Genomic DNA, 16,751 nt, shown 5'->3' on the forward strand with positions numbered 1-16,751 from the left:
CTGTTACTCAGTAATGTCTGATATTGTATGTACGTGTCCACCCTGAATTGTAAAGAGCTGTGGAATATGTCTCCACTATAGAAAAAAAATATATAATAATTATCTGTCCTCAATGAGGGATAATTTTTGGACAGTTTTTACAATTTAAGTAGCTAGCAAGTCTGATACTGCAGTGTCCTGTTATACAACCTGTTCATTGTTTTCCCCTAGTCAAATGGTTTGATGTCACTTGGACATTAATAAAGCTGTGTTTGCATTAGAAAACTAGGCAGTATTGGGGATATGTGACTAATTTATTCACTGCAAATAAAATTTAAATAGAAAGGATCTAAAAGGTATGTAAGACGGGAAGAAAATGTGATACCCCCCTTGTGACTATGTCTGATTTTGAGCTGTGCGCCTCTCTCGCTCTAGGCTGTAAAACCCTAAAATGGCTGTTGCATTCCTCACCCCGGCTTTTACACAGGCTATGACAGTCACACCTATACCATAGCGCAAGGTATTCATCGGGAAACCTGTGCAGCCATTTGTCGTGTCAGCTTTCCGTAACTGATGCAATCTTTTGCAATGTGTAAAAAGGAGCTGGATACTTTTTTTCTTGCGATATGCACAAATTTACCAGCGAATATCATAAAATTCGACGCAAATTCGACTTGCATGAAAATTGATTCGCTCAGCTCTACTCAAAATCCCAATTTACCGGGTGTCATCCTCATATTGAGCGTAGAAGCATGACTGCATTATAAATTAAAAAAAAAGAGCTAACACTCCATTTTGACATTTGTGTTCTATGACCCCCGGCTGTGAACAATTGATTGAAGTAGGTTATCTGATGGAGAGCAGACATGGGAGTGTGTACAAAGAGGAAACAAAGGGCTATGTGGTGATATTTATACAGAAGAGAAAAGTACCGTATTTTGCGGACTATAAGACGCACAGGACCAGAAGACGCACCCCAAATTTTGGGGAGGAAAATATGATGGTGTGTCTTATAGTCCGATTTTACGCGCTAGCTTACCGGGGAGAAGGGGGACAGCTGCAGCAGAGCGGGGGGGTCACAGCAGGCAGGGTCGCTACTGCCGGATTGGGGCAATGCTGCGGGCACAGGGCTAGGAGGAGGGGTTGTCAATCAATTGTGTGACCATTAGGGTCATTGGGCATAACTGGGGAGTGAAGGAACCTAGGAAAGTGGTATATAGATGGAGGCAAAATATCAGTCAGGACCTTGTAGCAGATGTGAAGTCCTCGGGATGGTCTGCGCGGGCCGGGAGAACTTGTAGCGTCAATTCGAGCCCAACTTGTTGCCGATCATATGCTGCGGAATAAGCTGGTGAGGAGCCACTGCGCCCACCTGGACATCGCTGCCGGCGGGCACGGTGAGGACTGTGGAAGGGTTAGCATTCTTATGAAGGAGGCGATAGACGGCCTCCATCATTGGGGGATGTAGATAATGAGGTCAGGGGTCCAGCAGGAATATGGGCACATCTGACCCTGCGGGGAAGTGTTGAGCGACTGGAGGCCCCCAGAATTCTCCAAAAATTGAAACTTTAACCAACTTTATGCAATAATTATCTCTCCTCTGAACACTGCCCCCCCGGGCGCCCCACTTCTTCTGCAGGCGATATATCATCCCCCTAACTGGTGAGATGCATCACGATCCACCACCTGGGGGTGCAGCCATAGCCCCCTGAACTTGTCTGGCTACATTGATGCACATTTTTTTATTTTCTGTCATTTAAGCGAAACAATGAAAAGAAAAAAAAAAAAATGAGGATCCAGTAAATGTTTTCAAAAATACGTTTTTAATAATTTTTCCATATTTTTCTGTAATAATATAACATTTATTTCATGTTCCGGTAGATTTCTCCATCGACATTTGAGTCGTGGCTGGAACGTCAGAGACAGCAGCATCACAGAGACCACCCAGAGGGACGTCACCTTTTACCAGTGCTTAAAAAAAATCGTGGTTAAAAAAATTAAAAAATTATGAAAAAACTTGAAAAATACATCTCATATATAAATAACAAAAAAAAATAATACTATAAAAGCAGCCAGCGGCCATCAGGGGGCGCTCTGGGCGGAATCTTTACTGCGCAGGAGGCTGGACTGCTTCTCCATGAGTTTACTGAACAGTCCGTTTGGGTTCTGTAGAAGTTGCGCGTGTTTCCCGCACTCCAACACTCTCCCCTGGTCCAGAACGGCCACCGCGTCTGCGTTCTGGATGGTGGACAGCCGATGGGCGATAATGAGAACCGTGCGTCCCTCCATCAGACGGTCCAGCGCCTCCTGAACAAGAGACTCGTTCTCTGCATCCAGAGCGCTGGGCGGAAAGAAAAGGAGAGAGGGAAGATACCGAATCACAGAGGAGAAAAATATGGGCAGCACAGTGTCGACTCTGCCTGACAGGCGTGGGGCGGCTCAATTATTACTCTGCTGTACTGCCGTGAGGCGGCCCAGCTACTGCTCTGCTGTACAGCCACAAGGCGGCTCAGCTATTACTATGCCGTACTGCTGCGATGAGCCTCAGCTATTGCTCTGCTGTACTGCTGCGATGAGGCTCAGCTATTACTCTGCTGTACTGCTGCAATCCGGCTCAGCTATTACTCTGCTGTACAGCAGCGATGCGGCTCAGCTATTGCTCTGCTGTACTGCTGCAATCCGGCTCAGCTATTACTCTGCTGTACAGCAGCGATGCAGCTCAGCTATTACTCTGCTGTACTGCTGCAATCCGGCTCAGCTATTACTCTGCTGTACAGCAGCGATGCGGCTCAGCTATTACTCTGCTGTACAGCAGCGATGCGGCTCAGCTATTACTATGCCGTACTGCTGCGATGAGGCTCAGCTATTACTCTGCTGTACTGCTGCGATGCGGCTCAGCTATTACTATGCCGTACTGCTGCGATGAGCCTCAGCTATTACTCTGCTGTACTGCTGCAATCCGGCTCAGCTATTACTCTGCTGTACAGCAGCGATGCAGCTCAGCTATTACTCTGCTGTACTGCTGCAATCCGGCTCAGCTATTACTCTGCTGTACAGCAGCGATGCGGCTCAGCTATTACTCTGCTGTACAGCAGCGATGCGGCTCAGCTATTACTATGCCGTACTGCTGCGATGAGGCTCAGCTATTACTCTGCTGTACTGCTGCGATGCGGCTCAGCTATTACTATGCCGTACTGCTGCGATGAGCCTCAGCTATTGCTCTGCTGTACTGCTGCGATGAGGCTCAGCTATTACTCTGCTGTACTGCTGCGATGTGGCTCAGCTATTACTATGCCGTACTGCTGCGATGAGCCTCAGCTATTGCTCTGCTGTACTGCTGCGATGAGGCTCAGCTATTACTCTGCTGTACTGCTGCGATGCGGCTCAGCTATTACTCTGCTGTACAGCAGCGATGCAGCTCAGCTATTACTCTGCTGTACTGCTGCAATCCGGCTCAGCTATTACTCTGCTGTATAGCAGCGATGCGGCTCAGCTATTACTCTGCTGTACAGCCGCGATGCGGCTCAGCTATTACTCTGTACAGCCGCGATGCGGCTCAGTTATTACTCTGCTGTACAGCCGCGATGCGGCTCAGCTATTACTCTGCTGTACTGCTGCGATGCGGCTCAGCTATTACTCTGCTGTACAGCAGCGATGCGGCTCAGCTATTACTCTGCTGTACAGCAGCGATGCGGCTCAGCTATTACTCTGCTGTACTGCTGCGATGCGGCTCAGCTATTACTCTGCTGTACAGCAGCGATGCGGCTCAGCTATTACTCTGCTGTACAGCAGCGATGCGGCTCAGCTATTACTCTGCTGTACAGCAACGATGCGGCTCAGCTATTACTCTGCTGTACTGCTGCGATGCGGCTCAGCTATTACTCTGCTGTACTGCTGCGATGCGGCTCAGCTATTACTCTGCTGTACAGCAGCGATGCGGCTCAGCTATTACTCTGCTGTACAGCAGCGATGCGGCTCAGCTATTACTCTGCTGTACTGCTGCGATGCGGCTCAGCTATTACTCTGCTGTACTGCTGCGATGCGGCTCAGCTATTACTCTGCTGTACTGCTGCGATCCGGCTCAGCTATTACTCTGCTGTACTGCTGCGATGCGGCTCAGCTATTACTCTGCTGTACTGCTACGATCCGGCTCAGCTATTACTCTGCTGTACTGCTGCGATGCGGCTCAGCTATTACTCTGCTGTACTGCTGCGATCCGGCTCAGCTATTACTCTGCTGAACAGCTACGATCCGGCTCAGCTATTACTCTGCTGTACTGCTACGATCCGGCTCAGCTATTACTCTGCTGTACTGCTACTATGCGGCTCAGCTATTACTCCGCTGTACTGCCATGATGTGGCTCAGCTATTACTCCGCTGTACTGCCGTGAAGCGAGTCCAGTACTGTGGGCAGGGATCACAGCGAGGGCCGGGTAGAGATAAAAAAAAATGTCCGCGGCATTATCCCTTAACTGGTAGAAGACCAGGAATGATGGAAGCTGCGCGCAGGACTGCGTCAACATCAAAACGTACCTTGTTGCTTCATCCAGGAGAAGGATTCGTGGGTTCTGAAGAAGAGAAAAAATATTAAACAAATGTATCAGCTCAGACGCCTGAATGTGAAGCATTAGATACTAAGTATTATTATGTAGCTGTCTGATAATAGAGCGAACGAGATGGACCGCAATACCAGGCGCAACCTCACACAGGAGGGGCGCTGTTTCTGTTAAGAGCCGAGCCTTCCTTTTACTCTCATACACTTTGCAGACATGGCTGCAGCGCCCCTTCCCGACCACTGGATGTGACTGGTATTGCGGCTCAGCTCCACTGAGTCGTCGTCGGGAGACTCACCTTCAGTAACGCCCGGGCGATGGCGATTCTTTGTTTCTGTCCACCTACAGAAAAAAAATAGACGAGTAATTTATCTCAATGGATGACGGTAAAAAAGGGGAAAAATTTCTCTGCAATTGTTTTTAAAGGGGCAACGCTCCCCAAATTAAAGTGCCCAGTTGTTGCTCTTCTTTTATTCCCGCAGCTCTCGAGATTGCCACAGTGTTATTTTTTTTATGATCTTCAATACGGTTATAGAGATTGAAGATTTTTTTTATTTATTACTAAATTTTTTGCGGGTGTGGCTTACGGGTAAAGTTATGCAAAACAGCCTGAAGACACGCCCCCGAGGATTCCGCGAACCGCTCGACGGAGGATCAGGAATAAAAAAATCTCCCTGGAGAACCCGGACCTCCGAATAAGAGAAGGCGTCCTCCCCGGACGCTCTGGGTACGAGTCAATCAATGCTGGTCGGTTCCTGGTAGAGCTGGAGTCGGCCGTACCTGACAGGAGGGCGCCCTTCTCCCCGACCACAGTGTTAAACCCTTCTGGAAAACTTTCAATGAATCCCATTGTGTTGGCGACCTCGGCCACCCTCCGGATCTGCTCTTGGGTGACTGTGGAGGGGTCTTCTGCCCCGTAGGCGATGTTCTCCGAGATTGAGCAGGAGAACAACACTGGTTCCTGCAGTCAAGAGAAAGGGGAAGGCGACGATTCAGAGAAAACTTCAATGTGAGCTGAGAAAGTCACAAGTTGTAATATAGTGCGAAGACCTAGCCGGCCCCACACGGGTTCAGGACCTAGCCAGTCCCGCACAGCTACGGGACCTAGCCAGTCCCGCACAGCTACGGGACCTAGCCAGTCCCGCACAGCTACGGGACCTAGCCAGTCCCGCACAGCTACGGGACCTAGCCAGTCCCGCACAGCTACGGGACCTAGCCAGTCCCGCACAGCTACGGGACCTAGCCAGTCCCGCACAGCTACGGGACCTAGCCAGTCCCGCACAGCTACGGGACCTAGCCAGTCCCACACAGCTACGGGACCTAGCCAGTCCCACACAGCTACGGGACCTAGCCAGTCCCACACAGCTACGGGACCTAGCCAGTCCCACACAGCTACGGGACCTAGCCAGTCCCACACAGCTACGGGACCTAGCCAGTCCCACACAGCTACGGGACCAAGCCAGTCCCACACAGCTACGGGACCAAGCCAGTCCCACACAGCTACGGGACCTAGCCAGTCCCACACAGCTACGGGACCTAGCCAGTCCCACACAGCTACGGGACCTAGCCAGTCCCACACAGCTACGGGACCTAGCCAGTCCCACACAGCTACGGGACCTAGCCAGTCCCACACAGCTACGGGACCTAGCCAGTCCCACACAGCTACGGGACCTAGCCAGTCCCACACAGCTACGGGACCTAGCCAGTCCCACACAGCTACGGGACCTAGCCAGTCCCACACAGCTACGGGACCTAGCCAGTCCCACACAGCTACGGGACCTAGCCAGTCCCACACAGCTACGGGACCTAGCCAGTCCCACACAGCTACGGGACCTAGCCAGTCCCACACAGCTACGGGACCTAGCCAGTCCCACACAGCTACGGGACCTAGCCAGTCCCACACAGCTACGGGACCTAGCCAGTCCCACACAGCTACGGGACCTAGCCAGTCCCACACAGCTACGGGACCTAGCCAGTCCCACACAGCTACGGGAACTAGCCAGTCCCACACAGCTACGGGAACTAGCCAGTCCCACACAGCTACGGGAACTAGCCAGTCCCACACAGCTACGGGAACTAGCCAGTCCCACACAGCTACAGGAACTAGCCAGTCCCACACAGCTACAGGAACAAGCCAGTCCCACACAGCTACAGGAACTAGCCAGTCCCACACAGCTACGGGAACTAGCCAGTCCCACACAGCTACGGGAACTAGCCAGTCCCACACAGCTACGGGAACTAGCCAGTGACTCACAGCTACGGGACCTAGCAAGTCACACACAGCTACATGACCTAGAAAGTCACACACAGCTATGGGACTTAGCCAATCACACAAAGCTACGGGACCTAGCCAGTCACACACAGCTAAGGGACCTAGCCAATCACACAAAGCTACGGGACCTAGCCAATCACACAAAGCTACGGGACCTAGCCAGTTATGCACAACTACGGGACCTAGCCAGCCCCACACAGCTACGGGACCTAGCCAGCCCCACACAGCTACGGGACCTAGCCAGCCCCACACAGCTACGGGACCTAGCCAGCCCCACACAGCTACGGGACCTAGCCAGCCCCACACAGCTACGGGACCTAGCCAGTCCCACACAGCTACGGGACCTAGCCAGTCCCACACAGCTACGGGACCTAGCCAGTCCCACACAGCTACGGGACCTAGCCAGTCCCACACAGCTACGGGACCTAGCCAGTCCCACACAGCTACGGGACCTAGCCAGTCCCACACAGCTACGGGACCTAGCCAGTCCCACACAGCTACGGGACCTAGCCAGTCCCACACAGCTACGGGACCTAGCCAGTCCCACACAGCTACGGGACCTAGCCAGTCCCACACAGCTACGGGACCTAGCCAGTCCCACACAGCTACGGGACCTAGCCAGTCCCACACAGCTACGGGACCTAGCCAGTCCCACACAGCTACGGGACCTAGCCAGTCCCACACAGCTACGGGACCTAGCCAGTCCCACACAGCTACGGGACCTAGCCAGTCCCACACAGCTACGGGACCTAGCCAGTCCCACACAGCTACGGGATCTAGCCAGTCCCACACAGCTACGGGACCTAGCCAGTCCCACACAGCTACGGGAACTAGCCAGTCCCACACAGCTACGGGAACTAGCCAGTCCCACACAGCTACAGGAACTAGCCAGTCCCACACAGCTACAGGAACTAGCCAGTCCCACACAGCTACAGGAACTAGCCAGTCCCACACAGCTACAGGAACTAGCCAGTCCCACACAGCTACAGGAACTAGCCAGTCCCACACAGCTACAGGAACTAGCCAGTCCCACACAGCTACAGGAACAAGCCAGTCCCACACAGCTACAGGAACTAGCCAGTCCCACACAGCTACGGGAACTAGCCAGTCCCACACAGCTACGGGAACTAGCCAGTCCCACACAGCTACGGGAACTAGCCAGTGACTCACAGCTACGGGACCTAGCAAGTCACACACAGCTACATGACCTAGAAAGTCACACACAGCTATGGGACTTAGCCAATCACACAAAGCTACGGGACCTAGCCAGTCACACACAGCTAAGGGACCTAGCCAATCACACAAAGCTACGGGACCTAGCCAGCCCCACACAGCTACGGGACCTAGCCAGCCCCACACAGCTACGGGACCTAGCCAGCCCCACACAGCTACGGGACCTAGCCAGCCCCACACAGCTACGGGACCTAGCCAGCCCCACACAGCTACGGGACCTAGCCAGTCCCACACAGCTACGGGACCTAGCCAGTCCCACACAGCTACGGGACCTAGCCAGTCCCACACAGCTACGGGACCTAGCCAGTCCCACACAGCTACGGGACCTAGCCAGTCCCACACAGCTACGGGACCTAGCCAGTCCCACACAGCTACGGGACCTAGCCAGTCCCACACAGCTACGGGACCTAGCCAGTCCCACACAGCTACGGGACCTAGCCAGCCCCACACAGCTACGGGACCTAGCCAGCCCCAACACAGCTACGGGACCTAGCCAGTCCCACACAGCTACGGGACCTAGCCAGCCCCACACAGCTACGGGACCTAGCCAGCCCCACACAGCTACGGGACCTAGCCAGCCCCACACAGCTACGGGACCTAGCCAGCCCCACACAGCTACGGGACCTAGCCAGCCCCACACAGCTACGGGACCTAGCCAGCCCCACACAGCTACGGGACCTAGCCAGCCCCACACAGCTACGGGACCTAGCCAGTCCCACACAGCTACGGGACCTAGCCAGTCCCACACAGCTACGGGACCTAGCCAGTCCCACACAGCTACGGGACCTAGCCAGCCCCACACAGCTACGGGACCTAGCCAGCCCCACACAGCTACGGGACCTAGCCAGCCCCACACAGCTACGGGACCTAGCCAGCCCCACACAGCTACGGGACCTAGCCAGCCCCACACAGCTACGGGACCTAGCCAGTCCCACACAGCTACGGGACCTAGCCAGTCCCACACAGCTACGGGACCTAGCCAGTCCCACACAGCTACGGGACCTAGCCAGTCCCACACAGCTACGGGACCTAGCCAGTCCCACACAGCTACGGGACCTAGCCAGTCCCACACAGCTACGGGACCAAGCCAGTCCCACACAGCTAAGGGATCTAGCCAGTCCCACACAGCTACGGGACCTAGCCAGTCCCACACAGCTACGGGACCAAGCCAGTCCTACACAGCTAAGGGACCTAGCCAGTCCCACACAGCTACGGGATCTAGCCAGTCCCACACAGCTACGGGATCTAGCCAGTCCCACACAGCTACGGGATCTAGCCAGTCCCACACAGCTACGGGAACTAGCCAGTCCCACACAGCTACGGGAACTAGCCAGTCCCACACAGCTACGGGAACTAGCCAGTCCCACACAGCTACGGGAACTAGCCAGTCCCACACAGCTACGGGAACTAGCCAGTCCCACACAGCTACGGGAACTAGCCAGTCCCACACAGCTACGGGAACTAGCCAGTCCCACACAGCTACGGGAACTAGCCAGTCCCACACAGCTACGGGAACTAGCCAGTCCCACACAGCTACGGGAACTAGCCAGTCCCACACAGCTACGGGAACTAGCCAGTCCCACACAGCTACGGGAACTAGCCAGTCCCACACAGCTACGGGAACTAGCCAGTCCCACACAGCTACGGGAACTAGCCAGTCCCACACAGCTACGGGAACTAGCCAGTCCCACACAGCTACAGGAACTAGCCAGTCCCACACAGCTACAGGAACTAGCCAGTCCCACACAGCTACAGGAACTAGCCAGTCCCACACAGCTACAGGAACTAGCCAGTCACACACAGCTACAGGAACTAGCCAGTCACACAGAGCTACGGGACCTAGCAAGTCACACACAGCTACATGACCTAGAAAGTCACACACAGCTATGGGACTTAGCCAATCACACAAAGCTACGGGACCTAGCCAGTCACACACAGCTACGGGACCTAGCCAATCACAAAAAGCTACAGGACCTAGCCAGTCACACACAGCTACAGGACCTAGTCAGTCACACACAGCTACAGGACCTAGCCAATCACACAAAGCTACAGGACCTAGCCAGTTTTACACAGCTACAGGACCTTAACCAGTCATGGAATTCTTTTGAATCTAAATTTTTGGAGAAATTTGTAACAGATTTTATTTGTTATGAATCCTTTCGCTCATCTTTCGGCGTTAGGTCAGTGGTGATTCAGCTTTGTTTGGGTGGGTTGTCATCAGTCTTGTCAGCATTTCCATACTTTACTTCTGTTCTTGGAGTGACATATAGAGATTCATAGAAAGGACCATCTTTGAGGAGAGTCAACATAATATAGGGTGGTCGGTTACCTGACTGACGGTGCCGATCTTCGACCGTAACCAGAGTGGGTTGAGGTTTTGCATGTTGTGGTCATCAATGTGGATGGATCCTGGTAAAACAGATGGTGGATAAGATCACTGATTACAGTAAGGCCACGCTGATCGTACAGCTGGAGAAGACGGATATACCGGGCAGTGCGGCCATCCCTGAATGGTGGGAATCACGCAACTAGACCACCTACTGACTGCTCACCCCGGCACTATCCAGCCATCCAGTCCTGTCAGCCTTGCAGTCAGTTAGTACATGTGCAGTCCTGGAGGGACCATTACCAGTCCCAGCAGGACCTGATCCGAGACGTGTCCCACATCTTACCTGTACTGGGATCATACAGCCTCAGGAGCAGCGAAACCAGAGTGGATTTTCCCGAACCACTTGGTCCCACCACGGCCATCACAGACCCGGACGGCACAGAGAGGTTCAGTCCTTGGAAGATAGGAGCGTCGGGCCGGCTGGGGTACACGAAGGAGACATCACGGAACTCCAGGGCGCCTCTAAACTTTTCTGGTGGAATAACCAATCCCTCTGAAATAAGAGAAACACGACCCAACACCAGGATTATCAGACATCGGTCATCATCAACCAGTCATCATCATACAGCCATCATCTTCCATCACTCCAGGATCATCCATCATCATCCTCAATGACATCCGACTCATGGAGGATCTTCATCCCTCCATCATCGCCATCATCCCCCACCATCACGATCGACCATTATTCACCATCACGCACCATCGTTTTTGCAACACAGACTGGACAGCAAACATTACCTGATGACCTGGACCTGATGAGGCTGCTGTACTTATGTGAAAATCCACATTAGAATGGTTGTAAAATCCAGATATGAAGACGAGCGGAGAATGGGAGAAGTCACGAGTCTGATGTATTCTCTGCCGGCCCAGTCTGACTGACCGCTATTCAATATCCACCCAACCAGCCTCACTGACAGCTGCAGCTTGTACTGAGCAGCACAAGATCTCAGCAGCAATTGCAGGGAGGAGGGACATTGAGGAGCTGTCACTTAGGACAGAGATGTGGAGATTTAGCAACAGTAGGGAAGGATAAAATTGAGCCGTCACTCATGGTTAGGTAGGTGGAGATTAAGCAGCAGGGAGGAGGGACGCTGAGGAGCTGTCACTCAGGCCAGGGGTGCAGAGATTTAGCAGCAGGGAGGAGGGACACTGAGGAGCTGTCACTCAGGTTAGGTATGCAGAGATTCATCAGCAGGGAGGAGGGACACTGAGGAGCTGTCACTCAGGCTAGGTGTGCAGAGATTCATCAGCAGGGAGGAGGGACACTGAGAAGCTGTCACTCAGGCTAGGTGTGAAGAGATTCATCAGCAGGGAGGAGGGACACTGAGGAGCTGTCACTCAGGCTACGTGTGCAGAGATTCATCAGCAGGGAGGAGGGACACTGAGGAGCTGTCATTCAGGCCAGGGGTGCAGAGATTTAACAGCAGGGAGGAGGGACACTGAGGGGCTGTCACTCAGGCCAGGGGTGCAGAGATTCATCAGCAGGGAGGAGGGACATTGAGGGGCTGTCACTCAGGCCAGGGGTGCAGAGATTCATCAGCAGGGAGGAGAGACATTGAGGGGCTGTCACTCAGGCCAGGGGTGCAGAGATTTAACAGCAGGGAGGAGGGACAATGAGGAGCTGTCACTCCGGCTAGATGGGTGGAGATTCAGCAGCAGGGAGGAGGGACACTGAGGGGCTGTTACTCAGGGTAGGGGTGCAAAGATTCAGCAGCAGGGAGGAGGGACACTGAGGGGCTGTCACTCAGGCCAGGGGTGCAGACATTTAGCAGCAGGGAGGAGGGACACTGAGGAGCTGTCACTCAGGCCAGGGGTGCAGACATTTAGCAGCAGGGAGGAGGGACACTGAGGAGCTGTCACTCAGGCCAGGGGTGCAGACATTTAGCAGCAGGGAGGAGGGACACTGAGGAGCTGTCACTCAGGCTAGGTGTGCAGAGATTCATCAGCAGAGAGGAGGGACACTGAGGAGCTGTCACTCAGGCCAAGGGTGCAGAGATTCATCAGCAGTGAGGAGGGACACTGAGAAGCTGTCATTCAGGCTAGGTATGCAGAGATTCATAAGCAGGGAGGAGAGACACTGAGGGGCTGTCACTCAGGCCAGAGATTCAGCAGCAGGGAGGAGGGACACTGAGGGGCTGTCACTCAGGCCAGTGGTGCAGAGATTCAGCAGCAGGGAGGAGGGACACTGAGGGGCTGTCACTCAGGCCAGTGGTGCAGAGATTCAGCAGCAGGGAGGAGGGACACTGAGGGGCTGTCACTCAGGCCAGGGGTGCAGAGATCTAGTTAAACTTCCATAAAGAGCTATACAGCCATTCTGCCAAGAGTTTTCACAGTAAATGATGCAAGTTGTATTATGAAATTTGGAGACAGATCAGCATTAATCACAAGTCATCCATCCCTAGTGAGATCTGAGGGTCCGTCCCTCATCTGCACAGATTCAGATCTGCGTGGTCCTCCTGCTCCTCACACACACGGCCGCCACATTAACGTCTCCATCTTATCCTCTGTACTTTGCTCTCACCATTAAAAGGCATCAGAGGTTTCCGGTCCAGCAGTTCCCAGATACGAGATCCGGCCCCGAATCCCTTCATCAGCTCCGAATAGAAAGAGCTGAGCCCTGGAAGGCAAAGTGCGGCCATAAATACAGGATGTCTAGGTAATTACGCCTGCTGGAGACATCTGACCATCTACGGGTGAGAGATTAATCTCCAGGAAGAACGGTCTAATGATGGAGATTAACACTGCGCTCCTCAAATATGAAGTCTCCGAGGACGACCAGGACCCTGAGAGCAGAGAGACGCCGAACGAAAGGGGTAATGCCCAATATTGTGAGTACCTCCAATGCTGATCCCCACCCAGAAGGCGTACATCAGGAAGGAGGACAGCTCGCCCACCGTCATGTGCGCCGCCCCGGTCAGAAGGCCGCCTTTATACAACACCGCCAACACAATCAGGTTCCCCGACAGGCCGGTCTGCAGAATAGAAGAAAAGGGATAGAAAAGATCTCAGAGTAAGGAAGAGGAAGATCAAAAAGGTCACAGTCATGGGTCAGAAAACGGCACGCAACGTGGACATCAGGTCACCACTACTCACAAGGCCAAAGAATCCGGCCCGAGCAAAGGCCTCCTTATAAGCCAGGTCCAGCACGTAGTCCACTTTACCATCATATTTCTCCATCTCCAGCATCTCCTTCCCAAAGGCTCGCACCGTCCGGATGTTCCCAATACGCTCCTCCGAGAGCTGAGGACACCAGAGAAAAGATTACAGGAGATGGAGCAAAAACTAGGGTCACAGATGAAAGGTCAGCACATGGCTCACCAAGAAAGGGGCAGCGATAAAAGGACAACACACGGGTCACCAAGAAAGGGGGAGCGATAAAAGGACAACACACGGGTCAACAAAAAAGGAAGAGCGATAAAAGGACAGCACACTTGTCACCAAGAAAGGGGTAGCGAAAAAAGGACAGCACATGGGTCACCAAGAAAGGGGGAGCGATAAAAGGACAGCACACCGGTCACCAAGAAAGGGGGAACGATAAAAGGAGAGCACACGGGTCACCAAGAAAGGGGCAGAGATAAAAGGACAGCACACGGGTCACCAAGAAAGGGGCAGCGATAAAAGGACAGCACACGGGTCACCAAGAAAGGGGGAGGCGATGACGTCTAGGGCGCATGCATGATGGAGCGTGCATGCTTGTGGGTATGTGCCGTGCTGTAGTGTAGGAGGTGATGGCATAGAAGCAAATACCCGATGCACCAAATTCTACTGGGGCAATACTTTCTATGCAAAGCGCAGCAGTCACATGATTTTGCATCGGCTGCAGCGCTCTGCATAGGCAGTGGCAGAAGACAAAGGCTGCGCTCTGCTCTCCCACAGCTCCCTGCTTCTCCTCTCACTTAGAATTTTATGAGAAGAGAGGCAGACACGTGCCGGGGAAACTACCCAAAATGTAAGAAAGTGTTCCCTAAAAACAAACGTAACATTATAATAAATGTTGGGGCTCCGATTCACCGAGCGGTTTCCAGAGTTGCTGCCTTACAGCGGTTTGATATCTCACATAATTTATGGGAAGTGGGGGGAGAAAAAAAGGGGACGGGGCGCTGCCGAACACACCCAAAAACGTGTGACCATTCATGTGACTTAAGGGTCATAAATGGCGACAGAAATGTGCGCCGCCCCTGAATCGGCGCCTCTTACTCCAGTCATTCAGGGGCAGAGCTATTAGATACTTTTAGATATTTTTTCTAACCCTACGTTAGGTCCTGATTACGAATAGTGATGACAATATACACAGTGTTTTTTTAATACACTGAACCGCCGAGAATGTGCCGACGACGCTACGCCATCAGCTGCACCGCCGGGAACGTGCCGACGACCCTACGTCATCAGCTGCACCGCCGGGAACGTGCCGACGACCCTACGTCATCAGCTGCACCGCCGGGAACGTGGTGACGATTCGTCATCAGCTGCACCGCCGGGAACGTGCTGACGATTCGTCATCAGCTGCCCCACCGGGAACGTGGTGATGTCATCAGCTGCACCGCCGGGAACATGCTGACGATTCGTCATCAACTGCACCGCCGAGAACGTGGTGATGTCATCAGCTGCACCACCGGAAACGTGCTGACGATGTGTCATCAGCTGCACCGCCGGGAACGTGCCGACACTACGTCATCAGCTGCACCACCGGGAACGTGCCGACACTCTGTCATCAGCTGCACCACCGGGAACGTGCCGACACTACGTTATCAGCTGCACCGCCGGGAACGTGCCGACACTATGTCATCAGCTGCACCACCGGGAACGTGCCGACACTATGTCATCAGCTGCACCGCCGGGAACGTGCCGACACTACGTCATCAGCTGCACCACCGGGAACGTGCCGACACTACGTCATCAGCTGCACCACCGGGAACGTGCCGACACTATGTCATCAGCTGCACCACCGGGAATGTGCCGACACTACGTCATCAGCTGCACCGCCGGGAACGTGCCGACACTACGTCATCAGCTGCACCGCCGGGAACGTGCCGACACTACGTCATCAGCTGATGAGGACATGAGCGGCGCCAGACAACTCCTTTATCAGAAGATCACTAGTGGGACTGGTCTGAGGTGAGCAGTGGAGCCGCGTCCACAGAGGAGATTACCTGAGTGGCTGCAGCCAGCGAGTCCTGGGTCAGCATAGAAACTTTACGTAGATATCTCCCATAAATCACGGCGACGACAGCGAGCGGAGGGACGATGCTCAGGACAAACATGGCCAAGTGTGGAGAGACAAAAAACTGTGAAAAAGAGGAAAAGAAAATCATATTGAGCAACAAAAGAACAATATCTGTCTGACCGTATACGTGCGAGGATGGACAGGGGAGGGTTGATGCAAAGTTGACGCCAAAAGTTTTGAAACTGACACAAAATTTGGTTTTCACAATTTGCTGCTTCAGTTTTTGGAGCAAAGATTTTTTATTAACTCTAGATTGGGATGAATTTCAGCCCTGAGACAAAATAACCTGATGACGCCATTTCTGTGACCTTATAAGCTCAGAAGGAAGCGTTAACGAGGACAAGGCAGCTGATCTCACTGTCAGACTGATTGAATTATAAGAGTAGACTGTTTTCTTTAAAAAAATGGACAATGTGCTTGAAATCGTCGTCTTCTGCTGATTGCACATTTCACTGAAGGTCACTATGGCTATCATTATTGCTTTGCATTAAAAAGGCTTTACAGGAAAGGACATTGCTGTTATAAGATTGATAAATGGCTGATTTAGGGGCAATCATCAGTATAGTAATCTCAAGCTCTGGGCCAGGACTGTAAACGCTGACCCCGTCCATCTATCCCTGGACTTATCCCCTTGTTACCTGAAGGTCTACAGTGACCAGTAATTATATATACTGTAAATTATACACATGCAGTGAGTTCAGCGTTACCATCATCCCCACTCCGACAGACGCCTGCGCCACGGCTCTCAGTCCATCCGACAGATTCTCTGTGATCGATCTGCCAATCAAAACAGTGTCTGCTGACAATCGATTGATCAGCTCCCCGGTACGAGTCTTGTCAAAGAAGCCGACCTCCTGCCGGAGAAGAGAGGAGAAGAGCGAGGAGCGCAGTCCGCGGACGATCCGCTGTCCTGGGGGCAGAGAAGTATCATTTATGGAGACAATGTAACAATGATGATCACATGATTAACGGTCATGTCCATCTACGGCACCTGCCCTACACAGATCATGGATGAAGGCGATCACCGCTGATCTCCCCATCACCTACAACCAGGCAGCCGCTTATCTCAGGATCAGTGGATCACAACTGGTTAATATCTCAA

General features: G+C 53.1%; 1 protein-coding gene across 1 annotated transcript in view; it reads right to left on the reverse strand.

The window, feature by feature from the left end:
- Window positions 1-1,783: 1,783 nt before the first annotated feature.
- Window positions 1,784-16,751, reverse strand: part of LOC141162660 (ATP-binding cassette sub-family B member 10, mitochondrial-like) — a 34,928-nt gene continuing 19,960 nt past the window's right edge. Inside the window, exons 3-13 of the mRNA XM_073648996.1 lie at window positions 16,357-16,559; window positions 15,576-15,710; window positions 13,519-13,665; window positions 13,262-13,397; window positions 12,947-13,042; window positions 10,709-10,918; window positions 10,366-10,445; window positions 5,312-5,492; window positions 4,830-4,873; window positions 4,512-4,546; window positions 1,784-2,320 (exon numbers count right to left, since the gene is read on the reverse strand). Of these exons, the coding sequence (XP_073505097.1) occupies window positions 2,062-2,320; window positions 4,512-4,546; window positions 4,830-4,873; window positions 5,312-5,492; window positions 10,366-10,445; window positions 10,709-10,918; window positions 12,947-13,042; window positions 13,262-13,397; window positions 13,519-13,665; window positions 15,576-15,710; window positions 16,357-16,559 (1,526 nt within the window). The 3' untranslated portion in view covers window positions 1,784-2,061. The remainder of the gene's footprint in view (window positions 2,321-4,511; window positions 4,547-4,829; window positions 4,874-5,311; window positions 5,493-10,365; window positions 10,446-10,708; window positions 10,919-12,946; window positions 13,043-13,261; window positions 13,398-13,518; window positions 13,666-15,575; window positions 15,711-16,356; window positions 16,560-16,751) is intronic.

This window comes from Phyllobates terribilis, unplaced genomic scaffold, assembly GCF_046119375.1.
Source record: "Phyllobates terribilis strain yellow unplaced genomic scaffold, ASM4611937v1 Scaffold_9__5_contigs__length_417890890, whole genome shotgun sequence".
Lineage (NCBI taxonomy): Eukaryota > Metazoa > Chordata > Amphibia > Anura > Dendrobatidae > Phyllobates > Phyllobates terribilis.